Here is a 26,829-nt window from a genome sequence, read left to right on the forward strand (position 1 = left end):
GAAATTCTGTACCATACTTCCTGAGTAGAATAGCGGGAGAATGATCCAAAACTGAAACTACCTTTGAGAAAACATTTTCAGAAAGGAGAGGTAGCAACAGTGGGGGTCTCTTATGAACAGTGAAACTTCCATCCTTAGAGGACAGGAATGATAGCCACCAAGGTGTAGTCATGCTCTACAAACCCGGGATCAAAAACACTGCAGGACACACGTGTAAATTCAGTACTGCCAACAATCTAAAGCAAAAGTGAACTATCTTTTTAAATGTGCAACAAATAAAACTTCAAAAGCTCATGCTTTCAACTGGAGAATCTTAACTACATCTTACATATGATGCTGGAGTTGGACTTCCTTAAAAAGGGGTGAGCTTACTCAAACAGCTCTAACTGCAGCATATATTCTTCTCAAAAGAAGTTAACTATAACTGAATTTGAACAGTGGCACATCCCACACTGTTCTTTTTAAATAACCTTTATCATCGGATATTTTGCTCCTTTGTACCATTTATTAAAAAGAAACAAAGCCCTTATTTTTCCACATAACTAACTTTAGGTAAATGTTACTACTTACGAAAAGAAGAAGTTCATTTCTAACAAATAAGTTGAATCTTTCCACAAGCCACCAATCTAAAACTCCAGTTTGTGGAATAATACATAAGATAATATTGCGAGCCGTATAGCACAGGGAGATCAGCTAGGTGCTTTGTGACCACCTAGAGGGGTGGGATAGGGAGGGTGGGAGGGAGGGAGATGCAAGAGGGAAGAGATATGGGAACATACGTATATGTATAACTGATTCACTTTGTTATAAAGCAGAGACTAACAAACACACCATTGTAAAGCAATTATACTCCAATAAAGATGTTTGTTTAAAAAAAAAAATATTGCGATCTTGACGCCAAACTTAGTCCATCAATCCAATAAACAGGTTTCTCTTTAACATGCCAAAGCCTCTTTTCTGACATAATCAAGGACTACAGTATTTTATTTAAAACTAAATATTTTTTAACAGTTAAAATGTCACCAGTTTTTAAAGAAAGAGTTTAAAAAATAAATTATATGTAATGCAAAAACTATGCCAAACATTCAAAAGGTACTTCAAAGTCTTATGTTTTTGCCATACCTTCATCGTTGTATCAGTAATTGTAATCCCTGAACAAGTTGTGTTATTGTTTTTGTAGTATAAATGCTAGGTCAAAATGTGTTTTCTTACTTAAATCCAAAACTGTGAGCTCCTTAGAAGAGAGATCTAATCTTATTCATTTTCTATTCCATTAGCTGGTGCATAATAGGTGCTTAATGTCTGTCTGTGGTGTAAATGAAAGAACTGACTAGAAGTTTGCATCCAAAACTTTTAATAAGATGACAAATAATGAAAAACTCTGAAGTCACTGATTATAAAGAATATGCAATCCATTTGGGATTTATTGCATTTAAAGAAAGCAGATTATTAAAACAGTAGGTATGATAAATACAGTAAGAAAATAACTTTAAATTTCAAACAAAACAAAGTGAATGAGGGACAGGATTCAGTCAATGAGAATAAGCAATGTAAAGGCAATATAGTACTAAAATCAGTTAGTGCTTAATTAATTAGACATAGGAAGAAAAAAAAAAATCAACTGATTCTGTCTCATAGAACAGTTTTCCAGCTGTATGTGAGGATTGAAGTTAACTTTAGAAAGTATGTTTTCAACAATTAGAAATATAATAAAGATGTAAATCAGGTTTATTAAAAGTTAAAGTTATTTGCTTAGTGGTACATAAAAGGCTTCAGAAAATTCAAGTTTAACAAAAAATGGAAGTGTAATCAAAGAAAGTGCACTTAAAGCTGTTTGCCAGCAATTAAAAAGTAGCTTACTATTACTATTCTGCTTACTATTAGATGACTTTTCAATCACAAAAAGAGCGTAGGAATAAAAACAATTCTCTTTCAAAAGTAGTACAATTTTTAAATAAAAATAACCCCAAATGATGGCCATTTGCATTTTCATCTGTCTACCTTATTCTTTTAGTGGCTTTTGTAAACCCTCACCAGGAGTGAATGTTCCTTTAGTAATGATTGTGGTTGCAATTCCATTTAAAATTTAAAAATTCACATTAACTCCACAGTAGAGAGGTGTAACATGTACATGCATGTGTGCATCTATATATTTACCCTAATATATAAACACCACTGTGTATAAAAGTTTTCAAATAAACTATCATTGTTATTCTCACAGTAGATCTGTCAGCTCAACATTGGACCTAAAATGATGCGTAATTTTGCTAAAAAAGAAAAAAAAAAAAAGAAAATGTTTACTGCACATTCTATATATATATTAAAACAAATGTACCCAAACTCCTCAGAACTAGTGATACTAATACACGTGTACCTTCTAGCAATGCTGATATGAAGTACCACAACCTAAAATAAACCAAGCAGAGAGCCTGAATAGTAGGAAAACTACTCCGCCTGATGAACACCAGAGTAGAGGAGGGGTCTCCACCTTAGTATTTCCCACCAGCAAGATGAGGACAGCAGTCTATCAAGCACTGTCACACAATAAACAGGGTAGGATCAAAAGCTGCTTCTATCTACAATTCCAAATAATGTCATAACTGTGCCCACGTACACACACACACACACACACACACATACAGGGATGGGGTGCGTCAGTGGAAGAATCACACTCTTTCCCGATGGATACTTTTGAATAAACATTCTAGTCAGTTAAATTTTCATCCAGCCTACAACCTCTCCTCCTCTGCCTAATATCTATAACCAAGCAACTTCTTTTGTGTCTTAGCAGATACATTCCTCAGTGCCATAAAAACTGATCTTTTTAACACTAACATTTTGCTGAAGTGATAATATTAAAATAAGCAAATGGTCCACTTTTAAAAAGATGATTCAAAATCAATAAGCATTATTAAAGCTGTTAGGACAGAAATAACTTTGGCCTCAGACTTTTGCTAGCTTCATAATATTTTACTTCCCTTAGTGATGTTCAAGTATTACAGGTTTAGAGTTATGACTACTTTACATGCTAAAGAAGCACAGAGGACAACTGATTAATACGAACATGATTTCTTTTCAACTTTCCTTCCTTAAGCAAGAATTGGACCATCCCATAATAGAGCCAAACTTTTACTGAGTGCTGTGTACCAAGTATGTGTTAAGCTCTTTCACACGTCTTGTGAGCTTTAGTCTCATAATTCTAAGGGAATTACCTGGGCATCAGCTGTGTGGAGTGACTTACAACCTAACAGTAGTGGGAAAACATGATGGGAAATGGAAAGCAACCCTAATCCTGTACTCCTTGGGAAAATGCCTCTACTTCAACACAAAGGAATCTCCCCATTTCTATCCCATTGGGTCCCCTATTAAGTCCTCAATGTCTCTTCTGAGCTATAATCTCAAGAGAAAAGTCACTGGGCTATGATATAATAAACATAAGAAGGTAAATATTTTAAACAGTGTCAAAGTGTTTCCTTAGAATTTATCCAGCATTATAAGCCAAAGTGTCTATCAGTATCTAAATCATTTAAAATTATTCAGTGTATTGAAAAACAACTGTAAGCAAGGCCTTGGTATCAGACAGACGCTAGGTATTTCATGTTTACATCCCAAGGAAACCATACTAGTTCATCCCTACCGCTTCTAAATTAAGAAACTCATGAGGTCTAGCCGAGACCAAGGCTAAGGACTAAAATAGTCAAAGAAGCATACTGTGTATACATCAACCAACAGATTTCATTAAAAAACAGATTCTGTTTGATACAAACCTACTGTAGTTCATGAATTTACTATGTGTAATCATCAACTCTTCACTTTTAAAAGAAAGTATCACTTGAATCTACTTTGTAAAGTTTTAAAGCACATCTACTTGAGCATTTGCATTAGCAGTATTAATCAACCTGAGAATCAGAAAAAAAAAAAAAAAGGTGCAAACATAATATTTGCCTTTGGCACAAGGACAAGTAACTGGTGCACTTGGGCTCTAAAAGTACAGCTTTTAAGCAGTAATGAATGTCATGCTTGGTCTGCCTCTGCTTCACTCTGATTCACATACTGCTTCCCCCTTTGTCCACAAAAGTTGTATCTGATTTAAAACATAAAAAAGAGAGAAGCAATAAAAAATAGATGGTTTAGTTACGTATACTTTGCTTCTTTCCAAGTTTAGAACTGTGAAAACAGGCAAATAGCTCAACCCAACTGGGGCACTATAATTAAGAGACTCTAGTATGATTACTCATAAAATACATTTTAATTGGGCTCAAAGAGAGTTAATTTAAAATAGAGCAATCGAGGAGAGTGCCAGTTGAAAAAGAGTTTTCACCCTTTTTTTGTAAATAGCTTTAATGGTTCTAGAAACCTCTAAATGTTAATTTGATAGGGAAGGACAGTTAATTATAACTTAAAATAGTTGGAGACACAGGAAGCACAGATACTCTATTCACATTAATTCATAGACGTGATTTCTATCTTATTAAACAACTTCTATAAAACCTCAAGTTTCTAATTAGGATTTGTGATGTTAAGAAAAAGGCAATTTGGTAGCTGGGTTCTTTTCACTAAAGACACAATCAGCTAACTAGCAGAGTCGAGATGCTAGCTTCTGGTCATCTGACACCTCACAGCCACTCTCAGATCTCCTGTTACTAGTGCAGAGGTATTTGCGGCAGGATGCGCGAGTCCTGCCGGTAAGGCTTTGTGGGTTTCGCTGTTCCGTACACTTTATTAAAACTACTCCACCCTCCAGACCTAACTCAGAAATTGCTGCTCACGACTTGGGGAATAGTTGGCGAAGGTGGTAATTTAATAAAGCACATTATTAAATGCAACATGATTTTACATTGTAAACGTCTCAAAAACTCAGGGTTTTAGCTACATATTGTTCCCTAAAATAAAATCTCTATATGACCCTTGTCCTCACTCCCAGTTTTTCCAATAATCTGCTTTACTAGGGACATGATAAGTTTTGAGCAAGAAGCCATTCAAAACCAGAACATAAAGTGTTCCTGAAGTGAGTGTTTTTTTCTTTGTATCATGTTTTTTCTCTACATTTTTCCACCTGTCAGGTATCTCTCTTTAGTTTTTGTTCAAGGTGTCTACATAGATATTCCATATTAATGGCACTTGTTTTTTTAAATGAAACAGTTTTAGGCACAACAGTCAGTGACCTCTGGCTCCGCTTTGTAGAGAAAGGTGTAAGGACTAAAATCTCTGCACTCTCCAGATAATAACTTCCTCATTCTTTATGAGAAGTGGATTTTTTTTTTCCCCAATGTGGAAATTAGAAGAGACCTTAAAAAAAAAATCCACAAATGCAACTTGTGTATGTACAAACAACCTTAGTTTTAAATGCTGGATTCTGGAATGAGCCTCGGATACGCACACAAAAGTGACATTCTGTTATAAAAATAAAGCTGCAGCTTTCCAGTCCCTTTTCAGGGACCACACGACTGGAAAGGGCCCACACGCTTCCCCTGGACTTCTGTGCCTTCACATCTGCAGCTGAAACCCCAGGTTAGAGCTTGCCATTTCGCTCCCTTTGCTCCTGCGTGGAAGAGACGTGGAGTTGCTACCCTGTGCAGATACTTCCTTTTTCTATTTGGTTTATTTAAAAATCACCTATGCTGATTGACCTGTAAGAATGAATGATATAAAGAGCTATACAAATAAATTTTCTTTCAAATTCATAAAACTATTCATACTTTTTTCTTTGAAACAGGAGTTAATAAGAAGAGTCCATCAGAAGTTATCTACTGTTTAGAAGGAAACGGAGCAGCACCAAATGGGTCCAATTCGACTGGCTGGGCCTGTTGGGACTGATGTGAGGTGACGCTTTGCACCACGAGTTCTGTAAAGGGCACGGCACCAAAATCATCCATTTTCAACGCATCTGCCCCGGGGAACGACCCGTGGAGTGAATTCGGCCTGGGCCGCCCGGGCAGGACGGGGTTGTGGTCGGCCCGGATGTCGCTCAGGCCCTGATGCGGGGGGTGCCACGGCAGGTCCGGAGGGTGGAACGGCTTGGCCCCAAAGGGGTCCAACAGACCCTCATCGGCTTGCAGGACGTGCCCTCTGTCCTTCCCGTCGGTCAGGGCAACGCTGATGTTCTCCTTGGAGTCCGAGATAGTCAGAAATTCATTGCTGCTCTGGGAGTCCCGGCGGCCCACCCTCTTGTGCCTGCGGGCCCTCTCTGGGGTGCGGTAGGCGGGCTTGGCCGGCTTTTTGGCGCCGGTGGGCGTGCCGTGGTGCCGCTTCCCGTTACTCTTGGCCGCCTCCTGCTTCGTGCGCCTCTGGCGGGAGGACAGTTTCTGCAAGCTGCGCTGCTTGACTTTTTGCTGCCGGCTGCCGGTTATCTCCTCAAAGGGCACCAGCCCAAAAAGGTCCTCGTTGCTGTCGCTTTTACTTGCTGATGCGGGCAAGGGCTGGAACGGAGTGGAGCCGAATATATCCACACTCTGCGGACAAGCGGGGAGAGCGGGCGCGTCGGGCACGGGCACCTTCTTGCTGAAGGGCGCCTTTGTGAAGACATCGAACTCCTCCGGCTCCAGCCCCGCGGCGGGAAGCCGGCTCTGGGGGCAGGGGTCCTGCTCCGGCTCCCCTTGGCGGGGCTGCTGAGCACGCGCAGCAAAGAAGGGGACAGCGCCGAAGACATCGAACTCCGGTCTGGGAGTCCCCGCTCCGACGTCCGAGGGTAACTGGGCGGGCGTGAGGAGTGCTGCGCTAGGGTCCTGGATCGCTGCACTGCCAGCTGTGTCTCTGTAGACCGGGCTTGCGCTGCTGTACTTGGCTTTGGCCTGCTCGTAATCCGAATCGGAGCTGTGTTTCTCTTCTTCTTCCTCATCTTCAGAATCCATAAGCAGAGGCCTGTGACCCAGGTTTTCCGGCTCCGTGTCGTCATCGTTAAACTCTCCCTGTTCCCCCTGAAGAACTTCTTCGTCCTCTTGCTCTTCCTCTTCGCTGCTCTTGGGAGAAGGGGGGTCTGACTCAAAATCACTCTCGGATTCATCGTTCCCCTTCTGCACTGGACCGTGTACTGATGGATTCTCTGAGGGTTTCTTTCCAGTCCGGTGGTCTTTAGATACTGGGCTTGCTTTTGTATTCTTGATAGGGTTTGCAGTGCTCTTTTCTTGATTCATGAATGAATGTTCAACTTTCTTTTCAGGAGAACCTGCAGATTCAAAGAAAAATTATTATATCATTCCAATGCATTTCAAAAACCATTTGCAGTAAACATTATGTACTAACACAAAGCATTACAGATCACTCACGGCAGTTCCCTTAGAGGAAGATGCAAGGGCAGTTCTTTATCATTAGGCTTGGGGGATGCACCTGGCCTCATAGTCGATGGTTAGGTCCTTCAGTGCAGACAGACTTACTTGTCTCTCTACCCTACACACCACCTCCTCACCATTAGGTGATCGCTGACAGCTAAGTCTCACTTACAGTACCCAGAACAGGACTGTGAATACAGTACACAAGCACATTTTCTTCTTCCACTTTCAAACTAAGATTATCCAGACAGCTGCCCTGCTCAGATCCCACGTTTACCCAACAGGCTTCTGCTTATATTTCAACTGTGTTATAAAGTTTTCCCACAGAGATCAGCAAGCGTGAATAGCTTATCTGCTTAGTTATGTTTCACTGTATAATTTTTAAATTGGCATTCTGGTGTTTTTTTGTAAACAAGTATCTTATGAGTTGGGTTAACATATGAGTGCATCCCCACAGCCTGATCAAAACTAAGGACCAGCTACTGAACTGAGACGGTACCAAGGATATCTGCCTTCCCTAGATGCCACATCTTCCTTAAACTGTCATACCTATACTACTGGACATTACATTAAAAGCATGCTACTTTAATAAAAATCTTAACTATCAGTATGTTCACTGTATGATAGGTAATAAAATTGCATCAAATACAGTGCTCTACAATTTCACTGTATGATATATAGTAAAGATAAATAGTATGTTAGTTTACATGAAAATATACAGCCCTCCCAATACACTGGTGTACTGAATTGATTTTCCAGAGGTAGGAAACAATTTGAATTGATCCAACCACATATCCATTTATCCCTTCCCCTCTAAGATCAGATATTTTCAAAACAATTAGCTAGGGTTGAAAGTATAGTCTTTAGTCATGGAAACTAATTATACCTTATGATGGAAGGACCATTTCTTTCTCGTTATTAACACAGTGGTCTCCATGGCATAGGACACCTCTGAGTTATTTCCTTCTCTTTGAAAGTCAGCACTGTTGTCTTCCCACCTCTCTGACTATTCCCTCTTGGTCATATTTGTAGAGACTTCTCTTTCACTAACATCTCCTTAACAGGTATGCTCCCCAGGGTTCTATCCTTGGCTGTCTTTCTCCCTCTGCATGTCCTGCCCTGGGTCCTAACTACTTGTATGTTATCAGCATTTACACGGTAATGAGTGGATCTTTGATTCTTACCATGAATACTCATCTATCCATCTAATACTTATCATAAATATGTATCTCCTACCATTACTTCAAACTCAGTAATTTCAAAAGAGATCATCTTTCCTCTTAAAATGTGTCCTCACCAGTTCCCTCTAAATTAGTGAACACTTCCATCGACCTACCAGGTTCTGCAAACTAGCAGAAATCTGCAAATCATATTCCCTCTTCCCACCAAATAGTGTTTTTAAAATCTCTGGAATCGGGTCCCTCCTCTCCCTCTGCCAGCTGTCTATCCCATCCCCTCCTTATCTTCATCCAGCAACTCCTTAGCCTCTAAACTTGCCTGTCTGCCTCCAGGCCCATATCCCTCAAACTGCTCCTCTACACTGTCACCAGAATAACCCTCCTGAAATGCTAATCATGTGGCTACCGCTGAAAACCCTTCAGCGTCTCTCTGAGGAAAAGGGGATCCACCACTGAGCCCTCAGGTGTAGAACATTTAGAAGTCAACAGAGGAACCTGCAGAGCAAACAGGGAAGTGCCAGAGAGGAGGACCAAACGCAGGTGAGTGTAATGTTGCCAAAACCAAAAGAGCAGAGTGTTTGCGGGGGAGGGAGTAGACAACTGCGCAGGGTGACGCAAAGAAGCCCAATGAACTGAGGACGGAAACGCCACTGGCTCCGGTCAGCTCATGCAGGTTTTTGACAACCGTGAAGTGGGGAGTGGGGAGGAAATCTAGTGGGGCTGAGGAGCGAGGGGGAGAGAAGATGTGGAGATTTCTATCAGTTATACTTAAATACAAATATAATCTTCATCCATTATTCATCTGCCAGTTCCCTGAAACCAGCCAAGAGTTATATGCTGTATCTTTACATATTCATAATAAGCTTATCTTCAATCCTAACAGATTAAAATCAAATCAAATGCAGATTTTCATTTGACTTCTCCATACAGCATACTTCTGATATTAAAAACAAAGGTTACTTTTAGATTAGCCAGAGCACTTATTTTCATGAATTTTTATCCAAAAGCAAAAAATGCGATGGCAAAGACTTGCAATCACCCCTGACTTTAGGACAGTCCCTCTAAGATACACGTTAACTTAGTACCTGCTCAGGCTACTTACCCACCCACAGAGAGCCACACGGGCACCACCCCTCCTGCCTGCTCATGGACACCTCCAGGAACATTCCATGTATGTTTCCTAAAGTGTCTTCTGCAGAATGCTATTCCCGTAACAAGAACCAAACAGTTCTGTGGTCTCAGGCAAATGAGTTTATGAAATGCTGCACTCTATGATGTACCCCTCTCACCACCACCACTCACCTGGAAAATGCTTATCGTACTAAAGGTGCTGACACATCGTACACAGAAGAATCTGACTGAATGAAGCCTAGGGTTTCCCAAATTTGCTTCACTACAAACACTTTTATTTGTTACATGTAACACCTATTAACCTTTATAAACAATTCTGCAAAAAGCACTTAGGGAAAATGCCGCTCTACAATTTCCCTGGAAAATGTTCCATTTCTAGGGCACAGAGTTCTGTTCCTAGAAATCTTCTGGAACATTTAACATAGGACAAGAGTCCTTCTCTTGGTATTCTTATATTAATCTTTGTCTTCTAAATTAACTGTTTCCTTTACCCAAATGGTCAACATTGCTTTCCAAAACACATTTGTCACTTTCTACTCCCTACTCTGTCTGCCTTTTGTCAGCTTCTCAAAGTTGTATTAATACAGATACGTATTTCTTTGTTGTAAAGTGCTATACAGATCTGCTTTTTAAATTGTCAGTGTGGATATAAATTTGTAGGGTTTCACTTACCATTTTTAACGCATCTTTTACAGGTATCAACATAGTCCATTTAGTAATTCTGATAGAAACATAATAAAACATTGTATGTATAGCATTGAACTATTTACCTCTAGGTTGTTTTACGTCTAGGTTGTTTCTAGTTTTTCAGCATTTTAAACAGAACCATGATCATGCACTTTTTCTTTGAGAGGGGAAAGAAAATCCCTTTTTTAATCATAATTTACCAATTTACTGTTATTCCTTCCTTATGCAAAATCAATACAGAGCTAATAAAGTTAACCCAGTAACAATCTCTACTAAGGCCACAGCTAAACCCTCTCTCTACTCTGTTCCCTCATACATAAGGGAATATATATTATTATATTACGAGAGAATAATATGATAATAACAGGTTCTACTTTGTAGGACTGTTGTAAAGAAAGGACTTAAAATAGTGCCTGACTCAAAAGCACTTGGTAAAGTTAACTGTCATCATCTCCAGAGCAAGGCCAAACTCAATTATCTCATACATCATACTCCAACTTCCTACCTACTTTCTGGACCCAATGGTTGAAGATGGATCTAAATGAGAGGGAAGAATAGGGAGGGGGCAGAGAGGAGGGTGCAATTCTATGGCTAATTCAAGAGTGGCTCAGGTCTACTTTAGAACTGGCCCAAAATAAGCAGGCAAACAAATGTATATTTACACACCATAAGGGTGCATTTTGGATCCTGGAAACTATATCTCGGATTTTTAAATAGCTATAGTTGAGAGCACAATATTAGAAATTGAAAGGATCACTTTCAAAAAGAACATGAAAAGACACACGCAATGATCTATCCCATCTTTAGGGTTTCAGATTACATCCCTGAAAAGTATGGGCAACTGGGGAAATTTCTGGTTGGTGTATACAGACTGGTTTTATTTCTTTTATTGTCGCCCCTTCATAAAACTAAAACAAGCAATCAAAAATATTTATCCAAATTCCTTTTTTCTCCCATATTCACATAACCTACCCACCCTGACCCTGCATAAACGTTTCCCTATTTCTCCATCCTTCCACTCCTTCATAAACTAACATAGAGTCAAGAGCAGCAATGGGCCTCTCTGCCAGCATACTAAGAGCAGCTCAAATATTAAGCACCATGAAGCACAATTTTAAGTACAAGTGGTTATCTCTCTGTAGCACCTCCTGCTGGGGAAAAGTTAAGCTCCAAAGCTGCAAGTTACAACCATAGTTTCGCTTTCTGTGACAACAGCCATCCACTTAATTTTCCTCTCTTCACTGTGAAGCTATAAAAAACTGAGAAAGAAATGGAAATTAAAGGGGGGGAGGGATAAATGGCAGATTGGGATCAACATATAACATACTACTATATATAAAATAGATAACTAATAAGGACCTACTGTATAGCACAGGGAACTCTACTCGATACTCTATTATGACCTATATGGGAAAAGAATCTAATAAAGAGTGGATATATGTATATGTATAGCTGATTCACTTTGCTGTACAGCAGAAACTAACACAACATTGTAAATCAACTATACTCCAATAAAACTTTTTTTAAATTACTTCAATATATTCTAAGACTTTTAGTCCTGTTCCAAAGGCACAAAAGACTGTCAAAATAAGTATTACAAGTTAGAAAGTTGGTTACCAACTGTACAATGTACAGTGCTTTAAAATGTGACTTCATAGCTGAGTGCCATCAACTTTTAAAACCTATTTCTTTGCCTAAACATATTTCTGTCATTAAAAAAAATTCAGATATTCCTACTGTTTGCTCTTGGTGCTAGACTGCTTCTTCTAAGCCGTTAGAGCAAATATTACACATTTGGTTTACCATGAAATTTAAATCAGGATCATTTCACTGCTTAAGTTAATTTCCCAAAAGTATAGCCTAAATATGTTGCCTTATAATTCAATATATCCCAAATCCTAATAATCCCTATATTTACTGGGATTTGTATTATTAACACAAAAATGGCTGGTTTTCAGGTAGGTAGAAGGGGAGCTGTAATATTTACAATAAGCGCCAGGAACATGTATTTAAAGCATAAACAAATGTCTAGAATGTGCCCAGCATCATACCTCAGTTGCATTTTTCTCCATTAAATGATATTGGTAAAACCCTGTACAATTTCATGTATTGACCAATCTTTATTTTTGGCTCTAAGTAGCCAAAACACATTCTTGTTTTGTATCATCCAAGAAGAATTGGCATTCTTCTTTCCTCAAACTAAATACAGTGGAATGATATTTTGATGGCTTCTAGTTAGGATATTTTTCTTTCTGTTTTGTGCCTTGGAACTAACTACAAACTGTAAAAATTTCAGCTTTTTGAGTAATCCTCATCTTTTGAGGTTGGGTTTGATTGCAGGAAATAGCCAAAATCTAATCAGAGCCAAATCCTGAGAATAAGGTGAGTGACTAAGATAGGCAGTGCAGATTTGGGTAAACTATTAAGAACAGCAATGATGTTATGAAGTCTTAAATTCTCGTGTGGCATATAAATTCATCTCTCGAGAACTAGTACTTATTTACACACATAAATTCTGCTTATCCTCACTGCTTTATGGCTTAATATACCTCTTATATAGAATTTCAAGATAGTAGTTCAAAGCTAACAAAGTAGAGCTTCAATTATTCAGTACCATCCATAAAATAACAAGCATTTACTAAACAAGTGAAATACCAAATTAACCATTTGGTAACTGTCTATATCAAAATATACAGTATACTTCCCTTACTTCATCAAAGTGTCCTTTGATGACCTGTGTTCTCATTTGGAGTCAGGTATTACTTAGTGTCTCGGTTTCCTCGGCTGTAAAGTAGGGACACAGCAATAATACCTGCCTCAGAGAAATGTAGCGGAGATTAAAGTGAGAATTCAGGTAAAGTGCTTGTAACAGTGCTGGCACGTTGTAGGTACTCAGTCAAGGGCTATATTATTGCTATTGCCAATGTATTATACCATCATTTCATGGTTATTTGTGGAGTACCTACTATACATTTTTAATGGTACTGAGAAATGAATCAGAGAAGATAGTAACTAATATTGTCCTGAGTGCAAATGCAGTGCCAAGGGGTTTTCATACATTATCTCTTAACTCCCCACCATTTAGGCTCCCACACAACATTAGGGTGAAATCGCCCTGTAAGGTTTGCTATGATCTTTCCCCTTCAATCTTATTAACCACATCTTCAAAAATGTTCCCCTTGCTTTCCATGGCAGAGCACTATCATGACTTCCTACCACTTCAAAATATGCAGTGCTACCAACCAATGCTCATCCCCTGGCTTTCTGGTTTCTCTTCTCATTTCTTTCTTTCAGTGACCTTAATCCTGTTTCATAGTTTCAACTATATCTTGAAAGCAAAAAAACAAGAAGAGATTTTTAAAGAACTAGTCCAATCTCTTTATATACATAAATAATTTGAAACTAGGGAAAAGCTGAATGGCTTGTCCAAGTTTAAGGCCATAGTGACTTCTCTGCTGATGACACTAGTTTTAAAACTCTCATCTGTAAATTCTACAATTAAACTACCAGTAGAATATCATCACCAGCAAACATTCAGTATAGCTTAGCACCAACCCTCGACAAAATACAACCACAGACTTGTCTTGTGTTCCTTTTGTATTCTGCCTGAAAATTTACAAAAGCTATGCCTGAAAATTTAAAAAAACTAAAACAAAAAAACAAAAAACTAATAGAATGAGCACAGTATTGTTTCTATTTCAGTAAACAGTGCTTTGTTAAACAGTACGATAAATACTTTAACCCTGTAGGGTTAAGTTCTGGAAATACTATAAGGCTTTATCAACAAATGAAAGCATATACAACTTTACAAAATCCACAGAAGATAAACATCCAAAAAAGCCTCAGTTTCCTCATCTGTAAAATAAGGACAATAATGGAACTTACCTGATACAGCTGAACATTAATAAAATTCATCTTATCTAGTGAAAGCTCATTAACTATTAGGGTGTGTGAGAGAGAGAAAGTTTATATTAGATTACCAAAGTATACTTTGATAATGAATTCATTCATCAAGGTACTGTACGGGGTATACAAAGATACGACAATTCCTGACTTCAAGAAACTTATCATTCACTTTAACAGTTGTGAAACCCATGTACTAATCCTGATTCTAGTGATCTGGAAAATGACTGACAAAGGTATAAACAATTGGGAGGTTCTGAAGAACAAGCTTATCTAACCAAATGAATTTAAGAACATGAATCCACCAAATGAAGAACATAAGAACATGAATTCATCTATTCCAAGCTCAAGTTTTCATAAAAAGATATTTCTAGATGTTAAAAGTTCAAAGACATCATAGTCTTACACAGTCCAAAAGATGACTCCAAACTCAAAAGCTAAAATTTATCATCAATTTTCACAGACTTTCATATACTTATTATTAGTATTCTTTTAAACAAATACTTGGTGAAAAGAATGAGATCCTGGGTAATGCCACACTATTTTAAATAAATACTGCATATGTATTCTTAAACCACATAAATGAACCTTTATAAACTATATCAAAAAATACAAAATATTTAGAATACGTCCAAAACGATGTGGGGAGAGGGGGCATATTTGCATCATACTATTCATATTACCACTCTTCTAACCAGGTTTCCATCTTTTAGAGGACAGTTCTTTTAGTTATAAAACAGGTGGTACATTTTTAATCACACAAGAAGCTTCCAGTTTCAAGAAAATTTTGTTTTGATGTTCTTTTCCTTGCTGTCGGATTATAGAGGATGAATGGCTTGAAACTGCTATTGTAATTACATGCCTTCTGTTGTCTCATCATTTGGGGTATAAGGGAGGGGCTGTAAGACTGTAAAGCTCACTTTGAATTGGAAGCATACTGACTGCCATCATTTCTCAGCAATTTACCGTGCCAGACCCAAGGATTACTGGATTAGAAGGTTTTATCAAAATCTGTATGATTTCTCTCAAGACAGGCCAAGCGACAAGGCAATATTTGCCACTCTGATTAAAACTGACATTTCTATCACGTCCCTCATGTTATTGTAGGTTTTCATTTAAAACAAGTCCCTTGATACTTGGGGAATCAAGGTGACGGAGGAGTTGGACGTGGAGCTCACGTCGTCCCACAAATACATCAAAAACACATCTACAAGTGGAACGATTCACACAGAACATCCACTGAACACTGGTAAAACAAGTCATTTAACACTTTTGTTTTGCTACTGTTTGTAGAACAGAGTTTAGCATCAGACAGAGCTGGATTCCTGCTTATAAACTATCTTACCTTAAGCAAGTCACTGATCCTGCTCTGAGCCTGTTTCCACTGTATGTGTACAGTAGGATTCAATAAATGGTAACCATTATTACTGACATTCTGGAAGAGGAAAATTCTTGATCTTCAAGAATTACTAGAATCTAAAGTTATAAACAGTACACTCATCATGGCTTATAAAATGACCCAGCAATTGGACTGACAATCTGTAGTCATTTATGTTCCAACAAGTATTCGTTATATATGATGTGACCTTCCCAACCCTAAATTCAATTTAACTTCCTGTTAGATAATGAGACCCATGAGGTAGGTCTGGGGTTGGGGAGAGTAAAGGAAGTTCACCAAACCTAATTAAAGATGAAATGCAATACAAGAAATCTAAAACTTCAGTGACGAAATTCTTCAAATACTATGTTTCAGAATTTGAGAGTGTTTATTAAAATTAGGTTGTCCACGCTGTAATTCAACTAACTGCAGCACGATGCCTTGGGGAGAAGGAAGACTGGGTGCATTTCAGGACTGGGAACGAACACCATGCTTTTAACAGGATGTCTGTGTGTACACTGTACTGAATACTGGTAGTTAATGCTTTAATAAAAATAGAAATGGCACTGTTAAAACAGTTCTTGGTGGGGAACAGCTTCATAGACAGGTTCTACACTTTATTAAAAGATGTAATTCAGTAGTTAGCTTATTATTACTGGAACTCTGTACTACTACAAGCTAGATGGCAGCTTCAAAACTTATTTAACACTAAGATTTTGGAATTTAGTAGTAAGTAGTAAAAATACTATTTAATAACACTACCTACAAGAGCCACAACAGCGACCAACACTGAGGATGTCCGCGTGTTGTATAACATGCTCTCATTTAATCCTTTCAACAATCTCATCAACTAGCTAATATTATCCCCAATTTAAGATACAGAAACCCTCTAAGAAATTAGGCAACAGCCGGTATCACATGGTTAATCTGGGACAGAACTAAGATGCATACCCAGGACTTTTTAATTCTAAAGTCAATGTTCTCTATGACACACCACACTACTAATATCAGCTTAGTAACCTGACATACAAGGTATATATAATTCCATTATAATTAAGATATCAGCTTATGGAATAAGATATTCCCTTTCTATACAGCACCAAACAGATTCTTGATATAATTATTTGATTTCTGCATAAAAGAATAATTACAAAATTTAATCTTGCCCATAAAGAAATGTTTAAAGCTAAGAAGAAGGAAAGCTAGATTTGATTCATTTGAAGACATGGTCTACCAAAATGTTACCTTCAGCTAAGCTTCTTAAGAAGTCCAAAAGTGATCATCATAAGCCGAGGCAACAAACAGGCATCCATATAGACAAACTAAGGCTGCTGACTGTACCAGATCTGCAGTACATGCAGCTAACAAGGAGAAGAAACAGGTATTTTCGCCTCTAAATAGTAGAGGCTACGGGACCTAGGGTTAGGGGCATGGAGTGCAGCCATTCCTCTAGTTAAAGCCCCCTATCCCTTTTTTTGAAGCTAGAATACAATGAAGCAGTACCTTGAAAATTCACAAGGAAAAACTATGTCCAACAAAGAATTATTTACCCAGCCAAATTATCAGTCAAGTGTCAGGTTAGGAAAAAAAGGCAGCAAAGTTCAAAAGTTTTCCTCCCATGCATATATATTTTCTCAAGAAAAGGAGTTGCTCTACTAACCAAGAAAGAGAAAGAGAGGAGATCCAAGAATTCCCAAGAAGATCGACAGGCAAAAGAAAATACTAGGATGATAAGCGTGTGGCAGGCACAGGAAGCAACCAACTCAGGCTGCGGAGCTCGGCGAGAGACGTAATCAAGTAAAAATGAAAATGACAGCCACCTTAAGTTGGGAGGAAATTTACATTTCCAAATGGAGATGAATCAATGACAGGGTACAGAAAAAACCAGGGAACAAAACATAGTCATTTTTATAAACATCATTATAATTAACTCCAGGAAAAATAAAACCTTATAGAAGGAAATGTAATAATGGTATACTGGACCTCAGTGACAAATACTTACATATGCATAAAATGTACGCATTGAACAACATGGACAACCAACAATTGTGTCAAAACTGTACTGGAAATTAGTGAAAGGACAGGTGCATGTGATCGGGGCTGGGTGCTAACAGTGTAATTAATCTAAATCATCATTTTCCAAAATACAAAGTCTATACACATCATCTAAAATTGAAATAAAAGAAATAGAAGAATAAGCATGACATATTACAATGCCAGAAGTGAAAAATTATCTCCAGGGAGTCTGTACAGGGAAAGGGTATAGGGAGGGAGCAAGCAGAGAAGTGACTTTTTTTCATTATGAACCTTGTTAAATCCAACTTTTTAAAGTAGATACACATATTATTTTAACTTTAAAATTTAGCTTAAAAATAATTTTATAAAATTATGATCAACTGAAGAAAAGCAAAGTAAAAACTAATTCATTCATTTCAAAGTTAAGATTAAAAGTTTTAACAGAAATTTTTCTTTCAAAATAAAAAGAACACAATTCCTAATAAAACCAGTGTAAGGAACACTAGATTCAAGACAGTGGGTCTCCTTAAATGCACTTTGCCACTAGAATTCTTATAGCATTCTGCCTCGTGATTGAATTCATTTTATTCTCAACTAGCATTCTCTACATGGTTTACCTAAAATTAAATTATGTTCAGAATTGTCAACTCTCAGATTCAAGTAAGATGGCTTATCACATATACATATCACCCTGTATTGCACACACACACACACACACACACACACACACTTAGAAGTAGTTTCTTGCCTTTCTTCTGTCCTAGTCCTATAAATCTCCAGATGCTCACAATGCCACGTGAAATATATTTTCAATGGGTAGAATTCCTTTTTCTTTTTCCAATTTCTTCATAAAGCTTATGAGGAAGTTTTTTGCTTCAGAGATTCAATTATTTTACTCTTAGAGGAAGATGAATGCCTTCAAATACTTTATTGTTACCTAAAAATTATTTATAACAAAGTATTTCTAATCTTGATGATGAATAGGTCAGTGGCAGTAAGTTATTTTCAGATTTTTAAATTTTGATTATGTATTTTGAATCTGATAAAAATAAATGAACAAAGCTAATATAGCAAAGTGATTGCCTTGTCTTCTCTCTGGAGGCACATTTCTCTTATGACCATTCCCTCCTTTATTCTAGTCTATGTACTCAATTTTTCATAACCAATCTATTCCAGTGTTCTTATTAACACTAAATCTTAAAATATTTTTTGGAGCAGTAGCATTTATATCAAAGGGCATTTTTTATGGTCATTGTCCTAACACCAAGGAGTATGAATTTTTAGGAATAGTCATAATTTTTTCATACAGCCAATGAATATTAATAGGTACTTACTGGGTTGGCTACTGGGAAGGATTCAGAGACAGAAAATTCATGTTTTCACAACCCTCAGCAAGCTTAAAATCTAATAGAGAAGTTAAATACCCAAAGGAAAAAGAAAAACAAAACAGCAACAGCAGCAATCAAGCTCAAATCTGTGAGCATTATTTCTAACTACAGAAATCCTAGGCCAACCCCAAAATAAGGGTGCCCAAGGAAAAGGCAAATCACTGAGGCTTACTCTAGTTCCTGATTCTACTATTCATTTCCCCAGGGTTCTTTCAGAAGCTATTAAAGAACAGACAAGAAGTTGCATAGATATGTACAAACCTGAAGGGGATTATGTAACTCCTTCTAGAGTACGAAAAAGAGCTAGTACTGAAACCGCTTTCTGCCACAAATGGATCACTATCTGAAGTCACTGAGTACCACGTTCTTGAGAACTTATAAAGACCATTTGTGCTATTATTTAAAAAAACCCAAAAAGACAGTAACAGTTTTTGACCTAGGGTATTGGGGCTGTGAGGGAGTGCATCCATACATATTAAGTAAACTGACACAGTCAATTTGTCTTCCCCAGTTAATGATTTCATATCATTCATGAAAAAGATAATCTGAAGGAAGCTAACAGAAAATGACAAAAATATGGATTGTTTTCAACAAACGGCAAAGAGTAAAAATATGGAACATCAAAGTATATAGAAACACTCTTAGTTACTGTACTGTTCTGGATAACCAAATCTGAATGTTGAAAGGCTATAACATTGCTTCAGTGTATTATCAGAAATCCTGAACACCTATTTCTTATTTTGGCTTTACATTCACAATGCTTTTCTTTTGTTATTGTTCTCTCTTGTATGAAGTTTTTTTAAATGGTAGTGATGATGTCACATATTTTACCTGCCTGAGTGAGAAATAAACGAAACAGAACCAAAGAACATAGCTGACAATTACCTTGAATATATTAAACAAAACCTTTACCTTCTAGTAAAGTATAATTTCTTGCAATGCATTTCCCTTTTCTAAGATTAAACTCAATTTTCCCACTCTAACTATACAAACACAAAAATCCATTTATGCCAAAGCGGGATCCTATTCCATCCTAGTTATCTTCAACAGCATTAACTAGGTAATACTTTGAAAATATTATCACAAATATTCTTAAATGGTGAATAATTAAATTCTGGATTGAAATCAAAGGAGTAAGAAGAAAATAGGTAATTTGTCACAAGTTGTAACAAAGTCACTAATATTTTGTAAACACAGCTACAAGAGAGCATGTATAAACTAGGAAAACAGGATTTTTAAGCAAAAGCTAAGTATAAAAATGTCTGTAAATGTATTTTAAGTATATAAAAGTGAGAGATATTTTCATGCATGAAATTTTTCAATACTATCCAACAGTCGAGGTAGAAAGAACCAGTTATGGTTCTATTACGCAAATCAGCATTTTTCTGTGTTTCCAAAAGGCACAAATTGAATAACCCAATGGAAAGAACATCAGGAAAACGAGGATGGCTAAAGGTTAAAATAATTTTCTGTTCTATCTGCTGTAACTAAAACCTGATTCCTACTTTGGCTTTATAATAAGGGTTTTTGCCCTTGTTGCTGTTATTGTTCTTGTGTGTACTTTTTATGGATAGTGATGATGTTACTTATGTAACTTGCCTGAGTGAGAAATGAAAGGAACAGAACCAAAAGGATCTTCTGGAGGATGGTTATGTGGAGCAGAAAGTGGCTCTACATTCTTATCTGAGGATGCTCTCTCCTCGAGCCTGTCTGCAAAAATAAGATGAAACAAAACAAAAAATAAAATAAAAACAAAACGATCTTTAAATTTAAAAGTGGCATACAGTGTAAATAAAAGTGAAAATTAAACAAAGCCTTCTTGAAAAATATGAGATTCAAAGTTCATCCGTTTAAGTATTAGTGGGTAGTCCTGAGTTTAATACGTACCTGTTGCTACAAAGGCAAGTTTAACAATGTAACCACAGTGCTAGATTTCACTAAATACAATTAACCTAGTAAATAACTTAATTTGGTTTATTTAAATACCAGTTGTCTTTAACTTGTAACATATTGGATCTGAAGTTAAACCCAGATTATTAAACAGAGACATATTTGGCAAACTTTCTCTGAAAGCACACATGGAAAAAATACTGCAAATGGTCATTCATTCATAAAATAGGTAAATCCTATTTCTCAATAGCAATAAAAAGTAATTCACTATATGTTACTTCATTTTATGTTATTGTTCATTTCTCATATTACTTGGTTAAACCATTCTCATACATACAAATGCAAAGATATAGATATTTCTCTACTAAATTAAAAGCCTTAACAACAGAATTCGTTTTTTCATTCAACAAATAGTTGAGCATCTAGTATGTGCCAGGCACTGTTCTAGACAATGGGCATGCAATAGCAAACAAAAAGAGGACTCCTGCCCTCATGGAGTTTATATGCTGGCATGGAAAAACGACTGACAAGCAACAAGCATGAGAAATAGAGACTGTTAAAGCTAGAGAGAAAAATGTAGAGCAGGGTAAAAGGAATTAAGGGAGCAGACACAGGTTGCAGTAATAAACAGAGTGAAACAGAGTGATTCTAACAGGTACCAGGTGAGAAAAGACTCCAAGGAGGCAGGAGTAGATACCTGGGGAAGAACACACCAGGCAGAGGAAGTGCTAGAGCAAAGGCTCAAAGGTGAGAGCAGGTCTGGTATGTCTGAAGAAGATTTAATGTATCCTAATTCCCTAGTAGTAATTATTTTTCCCTGCTCTTAAACTCTGCACATCACAGGCACTTTATCAGTTGAGAACTTCTGGATTTTTATAAAATGCCTCTCTATCCTCTGATTCTTGGTAATCAAACATATGCTATTAGGGACCCATTTTCCCCTTACAGATATTTTAAACATTCCCAGGACTATACTTTTCATGTTTAAGGAACTCTATGGGTAAACTATGCTGGTTTCATTTGAGTTCTAAGGGATGGCAGGATGGGGAGGGAGAATCCAAACAGAATTAGAATTCTTTAAAAATGACTCGTAACTGCAGAGTGAAACAAAAAAAGCCCCAAGTTAAAGCAGCAATCTCCTAGGACAGTGCTTCTCAAATTTAATGTGCATTATAATCACCTGGGAGTTGTTAAAATGAAGATTCTGACTGGATGGTTCTGGAATGGATCCTGAAATTCTGCAGTTCAACAGGCTTCCAGAGGACATGACACTGCTGGTCCAGGGAGCGCAAGCTTGAGAAGGCAAGGCCCTAGAGTCTACAATATCCTGAAAATACTCAATTTTTGCTATGGACAACTGATTCTTTAAACACCTTTATGATACAATTATGAGCTTTCATGGCTAAAACTAACTCTGCAATATCCACATGAAATTTTAGATTGTTTAAATTTTTATTTAAAATTTTGTTGAAGCACTAATTAATATTTTAAGGCAACACATCTGACAACTGATTTATGCACAAATAAAATTTCCAAAACTTAAGAGGTTATTTTCAAATCCAATACAGAAATGGATAACAATGAAAATTTATTTTAGATGTTCTTTTTCAAGGTATTCACTGTATACTTAATTCAGGAAATCAGTAACAAATGCTGATTGTACTATGAAAAAAAGCTTTTTCATATTTTGTTGTCCAACACTTAACTATAAAGAAGTTACTTTCATAGCAACTTTCTGAAAAAATAAGGTTGGAGAACACCTTATATAACCAAGGGTGTCTTTAATTTATTGTGGTGGGAAGCCACAATCAAACTTTAAGGAGAGGCCCAAGATTCACTGAATCACAGAGGATACCTGTGGGTTACCAATTTTATCAGGCCCTAATAAAATTATACTTACATATATATATTTGTATATAAGTATATAGTTTACAGGTACTTAGGTCAAAGTCAGGACCAGATTTCCTTCCTAAACCATCTGCATCATAATTGCCAGGACTCCTGTGTAAAATGTATTTATACTCCTGTATAAAACCTGGGTCCTATCACAGACCTAATATAATACAAATGAATCAGATTATCTGAATAGAAGCTTGGGAATCTACATATTAACATATTCTCCAGGTTTATAAACCACTACTGTTCCAATGGTTCCCAGCATATAAAAATGCAAAGTTACCACTAAAGTTCTTTGAATCCTCATGCAGTGATGTATTATCTCCATCTATCTATGGTAAATTCATGGTAAATGTATAAACAGCACCATGTAGTTAGGACAAGAGTACAAATACTATCATGTAGGGGTAAACAAATATTTTTTATATATGGGGTCCCCATAGGTTAAAATATGAACATACTGTTCCATACAAAGTTCATTTATCCAATTATTTCAAAACAGGAAGCAGAATAAACTCACTATAAAATGAATCATGTTCTCATTGTTCCAAAAAACACAGCATCAATTTTTCCATGGAAGATTTTTTAAAAACCATTTAGATTTCTAAAGTTCACATGATAATCTGGGTCCCAGGGCACAAAATAAAAAATAAACATACATATTAATTTTTTTAATTATCAATTACCTATAAATAAAAACTAACAAAATGGTATGTAGAGTTTCAAATACATAGTCACCCCTAAAATGTATTTAAGCCCCATTTTCAAAGAACTGGTTTTCTTTTCATTAGAGCAAAACTTGAGCTTGATTTGTCCAATGTAAGAAACTTACCTCTTTCTGCCTTCCCAAAAGAATTGTGTGCTGAATAAAGACAGTATCTTTTCAAGAATTTTAATGGATACAAATGGCAAAAATACAGGATTTTAAGATCCTAAAATCAAACTGTATTTCATACTAGCATCAGAAAATTAATATACTCTAAAAAGTTAATTCAGCAGCTTATATGGATAATGGCTTGAATAGCCAAAAGGTTAAAGAATAAGGTTTAAAAGTATAGTCTTCTTTCGACACTGTTCTAATATACCTGAAAAGTTCTGTTATTCTGCCCTAAAGGAACAGTGATAGGTCTGAATCAGCTTAAAATGGTGAGAGTTTATGTTTTACAACAAATTAACTATATATACAGATGTTTATATCTATTTCATACTGTGGCTTCAGGAAAAAAACCCCAACACATTCAGTAGAATATGCAAAGCAGCCACAGTCTTTAGTTTCTTCTACTCTTCCTTTTAGTTATTTTGATGCAATTTTAAACAGAAATAAACAATAAATCCACTATCAACAAGAAAACAATATTCCATCAAGTATTACTTTTAATTAACATGTAGAGCTACACAACTATTCAAACAAATGCAACTTAAAAATTTTCCCAAAGCAAACACCTGTATTCTAATTAGTGTTTAATGTATTAAATATTATGACAATTAGATTTCTAAAGTTTACATACTAATCTGGATGCTTTGATACAAAAGACCATGAAAAATACAAGCTTAAACTGTAAAAAGTATTGAGACTAGTTTTATTAATAACGCTTAATTTCGATTTAATGTTTTAGTCTTAAATAGGAACAGGTAAAAAATTCCAAACCATAAATATTGTTACACTGAAAGCAAAAGCAAGAAGAATTTGATTTATATTTTATATGTTAAATCCTTTTGCCAGCTGGATTCAACTGTTCTCTTAAAGATCACTAAAAAACAGTTTTTTTATCACCAATTACTAGTATCTTGAAATTTTAGTATTTCAAAATATAATTTTTAAATTACCTTCTGGAAAATACACACAAGTAAAATATTTCCTAGACAGCATATCTTTTTGCTTTTTTTTTTTAAAAAAATAAATAACCACATACCATTTAAAAAATAAAACCTCAAATGGCAATGTTTTATTCTGAACAATCATTACATGGGCAATGCCTATACTTTTAAGGACCATACATAAAAGTATTCAGTTTCTCATTGGAAAGCTTTCATAAGCCAAATATAAAAAATCTTAGAAAGGACTTTGAAAAATTGTTGATAAATATCTGTACTGAGAAAAAAGATAAATTTGATATTCCAAACACATTGATAATTTATTCATTTTGGAAAAAGTTGATAGCGACAGAGGAACCAACCAGTAATGACCAACAATCAATTTTCATTACACTGTTAGTCTACTGAAACTCTTAAGGTTCTAGAAGAGGTCTTTTGCCCATCGGTGTAATTTAAACCCTTATCAAGTAGATCGAATATTAGATACCTTATTGGTTGTGAGTGAAACGGGTGCTAAAGATGACTCAATATTATAATAAAGTCAAATCTGGGAGGAAATCTTTCTAAACTATATTCTATACTTTATTGATTTCTTTATAAACTTTATTAAAGACATTTCACCTTTGTTGAACCCCATTACTATGACTATCAATTATTAAGGGAAAACCAGACATTTTTCCATCTCTTTCCATGCTGTCATACATCACTTCTGCTGTTGATGTGTTTGCCCACAAAGCCCCTTCTACTTGGTTTTTTTAATTGCCAGCTGAGAAACCTGACAGTTTAGATGTAATTTTTAAATGCTGGTTATAGAGCAATAACCTCAGGAGTTAGAGCCCAAAGACTTATACAGAAGGTGAGAAAAGCAGAGGTGACACTGATGGAGTGCCCAGACACTTAAAAGACATTATTTAATCTTCTTGACAACCCTATGAAGTAAGCATCATTATACCCAGTCTATAAATGAGTAAGTGAAACAGCAGTTAAGTGACTTTACAGAGTTAAACCTAGTTAAATGGCTTGGCCAGGTATCAGAATTCACGTTTTCTGGTGCTATGTGCCAATTTAAGTACACTGTCCTTGTGACAGTGATTTCAATAGCTCGGGGACCACCTAGGCAGTTTCCCAAATGGCTGAGTTGCTCCAAGTCTGACCTTCAGATAAAGTTCCTCCTGCACTGTCATTTGGAATTTAATATCTTTCCATATCTAATGCTGCAATGAAGTCTGAACTCTCTTTGGCATACACATGTGTATACAAACACATACACAAATTACACATGTAATCAGACCTTAAAGTTTGAAAGCAAATAGCTGGTTAAGAGTTTTACATGCTAAATCCAATTTTTATGAAGTTAGGTATACATGAATATTTGTATGCCACTCTTGCCTACGCAAAGTAACTAACACTTGGGTGTCACTACAAATTCTAGGGAGCTTAGAATAACATTTTTATAAGGCACAAAAAAAATGTGAATACTTTACCCATTCCATACATTGATTTATTTTTTAAAAACAGTGGGGAGGGGAGTGTTCACCCAAAGAGTAGAAAAAACTGATCTAGCAAACCTTAGTTACTATCCTGGTCACAGTACAGTAAAATGAATATTTTAATTTTCCCTTTTGCTTTAAAAATAATTCTGTAAATTACAATGATTGGTTACCCCCTGTATCCCCCTACCATCTCCCTAAAGGAAAGAGGTATTTTACTTCCTTTTTTAAAAACCTTGCTTTTGGGACCACTCAACATAAATTGTAGGAAAAATGCCAAACAAAAATGTTGTAGTTTAAAACAAATTTTTTTAATAAAAAAATGTAAGATTGGTTTTACCAAAGTCAACAAACCTTTATTAAAGGATCAGAACTCATTTTTATATCTGCATTTAATCAATTTAATTTTTCATAATCATATAACCAATATGTAAAATACCAATTTAAACTCCAAACAACTATTCTTACATGAATTCAGGGCATTTATAAACTTTATATAAAATATATACCAATTTGGAACAAAGTACTTCATCTAATAAATGTTCTCATAAGGCCAGTTACCTAAAATAAAATAGAAACTAGGAACTATAACTAGGGACCATCAAGACCCTCTTTTCACATGCAAAATGGGGAAACACACTGGGCACACACGTGCACACACACACTCACAAGACTCAGAAACCTGACAATTATCCACAGACTCCAGGAGTGAGCTTTTTGCTACTGTTTTGCAACCTCCCCAAAATACTCCATACATACCTTTTCCAAAAAATAACTTCTAAAATATGT

At 36.3% G+C, this 26,829-nt stretch overlaps 2 protein-coding genes across 6 annotated transcripts in view; one reads left to right on the forward strand and one right to left on the reverse strand.

Moving 5' to 3' along the window:
• The window catches only part of PAQR3 (progestin and adipoQ receptor family member 3), a 28,008-nt gene extending 20,151 nt beyond the window's left edge, over positions 1 to 7,857 (forward strand). The window contains exon 8 of one of the 2 annotated variants that reach the window (XR_005019892.1): positions 5,717 to 7,857. The gene's annotated coding sequence lies outside the window, so the exon portion shown is untranslated. The remainder of the gene's footprint in view (positions 1 to 5,716) is intronic. The other variant, XM_036852018.1, reaches the window with a different exon arrangement.
• BMP2K (BMP2 inducible kinase) overlaps positions 1,338 to 26,829 on the reverse strand; it is a 125,272-nt gene continuing 99,780 nt past the window's right edge. For 3 of the 4 annotated variants that reach the window (XM_036852013.1, XM_036852015.1, XM_036852016.1), the window contains 2 exons: positions 20,549 to 20,659; positions 1,338 to 7,165 (listed from right to left, as the gene is read on the reverse strand). In XM_036852013.1, coding sequence (XP_036707908.1) covers positions 5,748 to 7,165; positions 20,549 to 20,659 — 1,529 coding nt within the window. In that variant the 3' untranslated portion in view covers positions 1,338 to 5,747. The remainder of the gene's footprint in view (positions 7,166 to 20,548; positions 20,660 to 26,829) is intronic. The other variant, XM_036852014.1, reaches the window with a different exon arrangement.

Source organism: Balaenoptera musculus, chromosome 5 (genome assembly GCF_009873245.2).
Source record: "Balaenoptera musculus isolate JJ_BM4_2016_0621 chromosome 5, mBalMus1.pri.v3, whole genome shotgun sequence".
NCBI classification, from domain to species: Eukaryota; Metazoa; Chordata; class Mammalia; order Artiodactyla; family Balaenopteridae; genus Balaenoptera; species Balaenoptera musculus.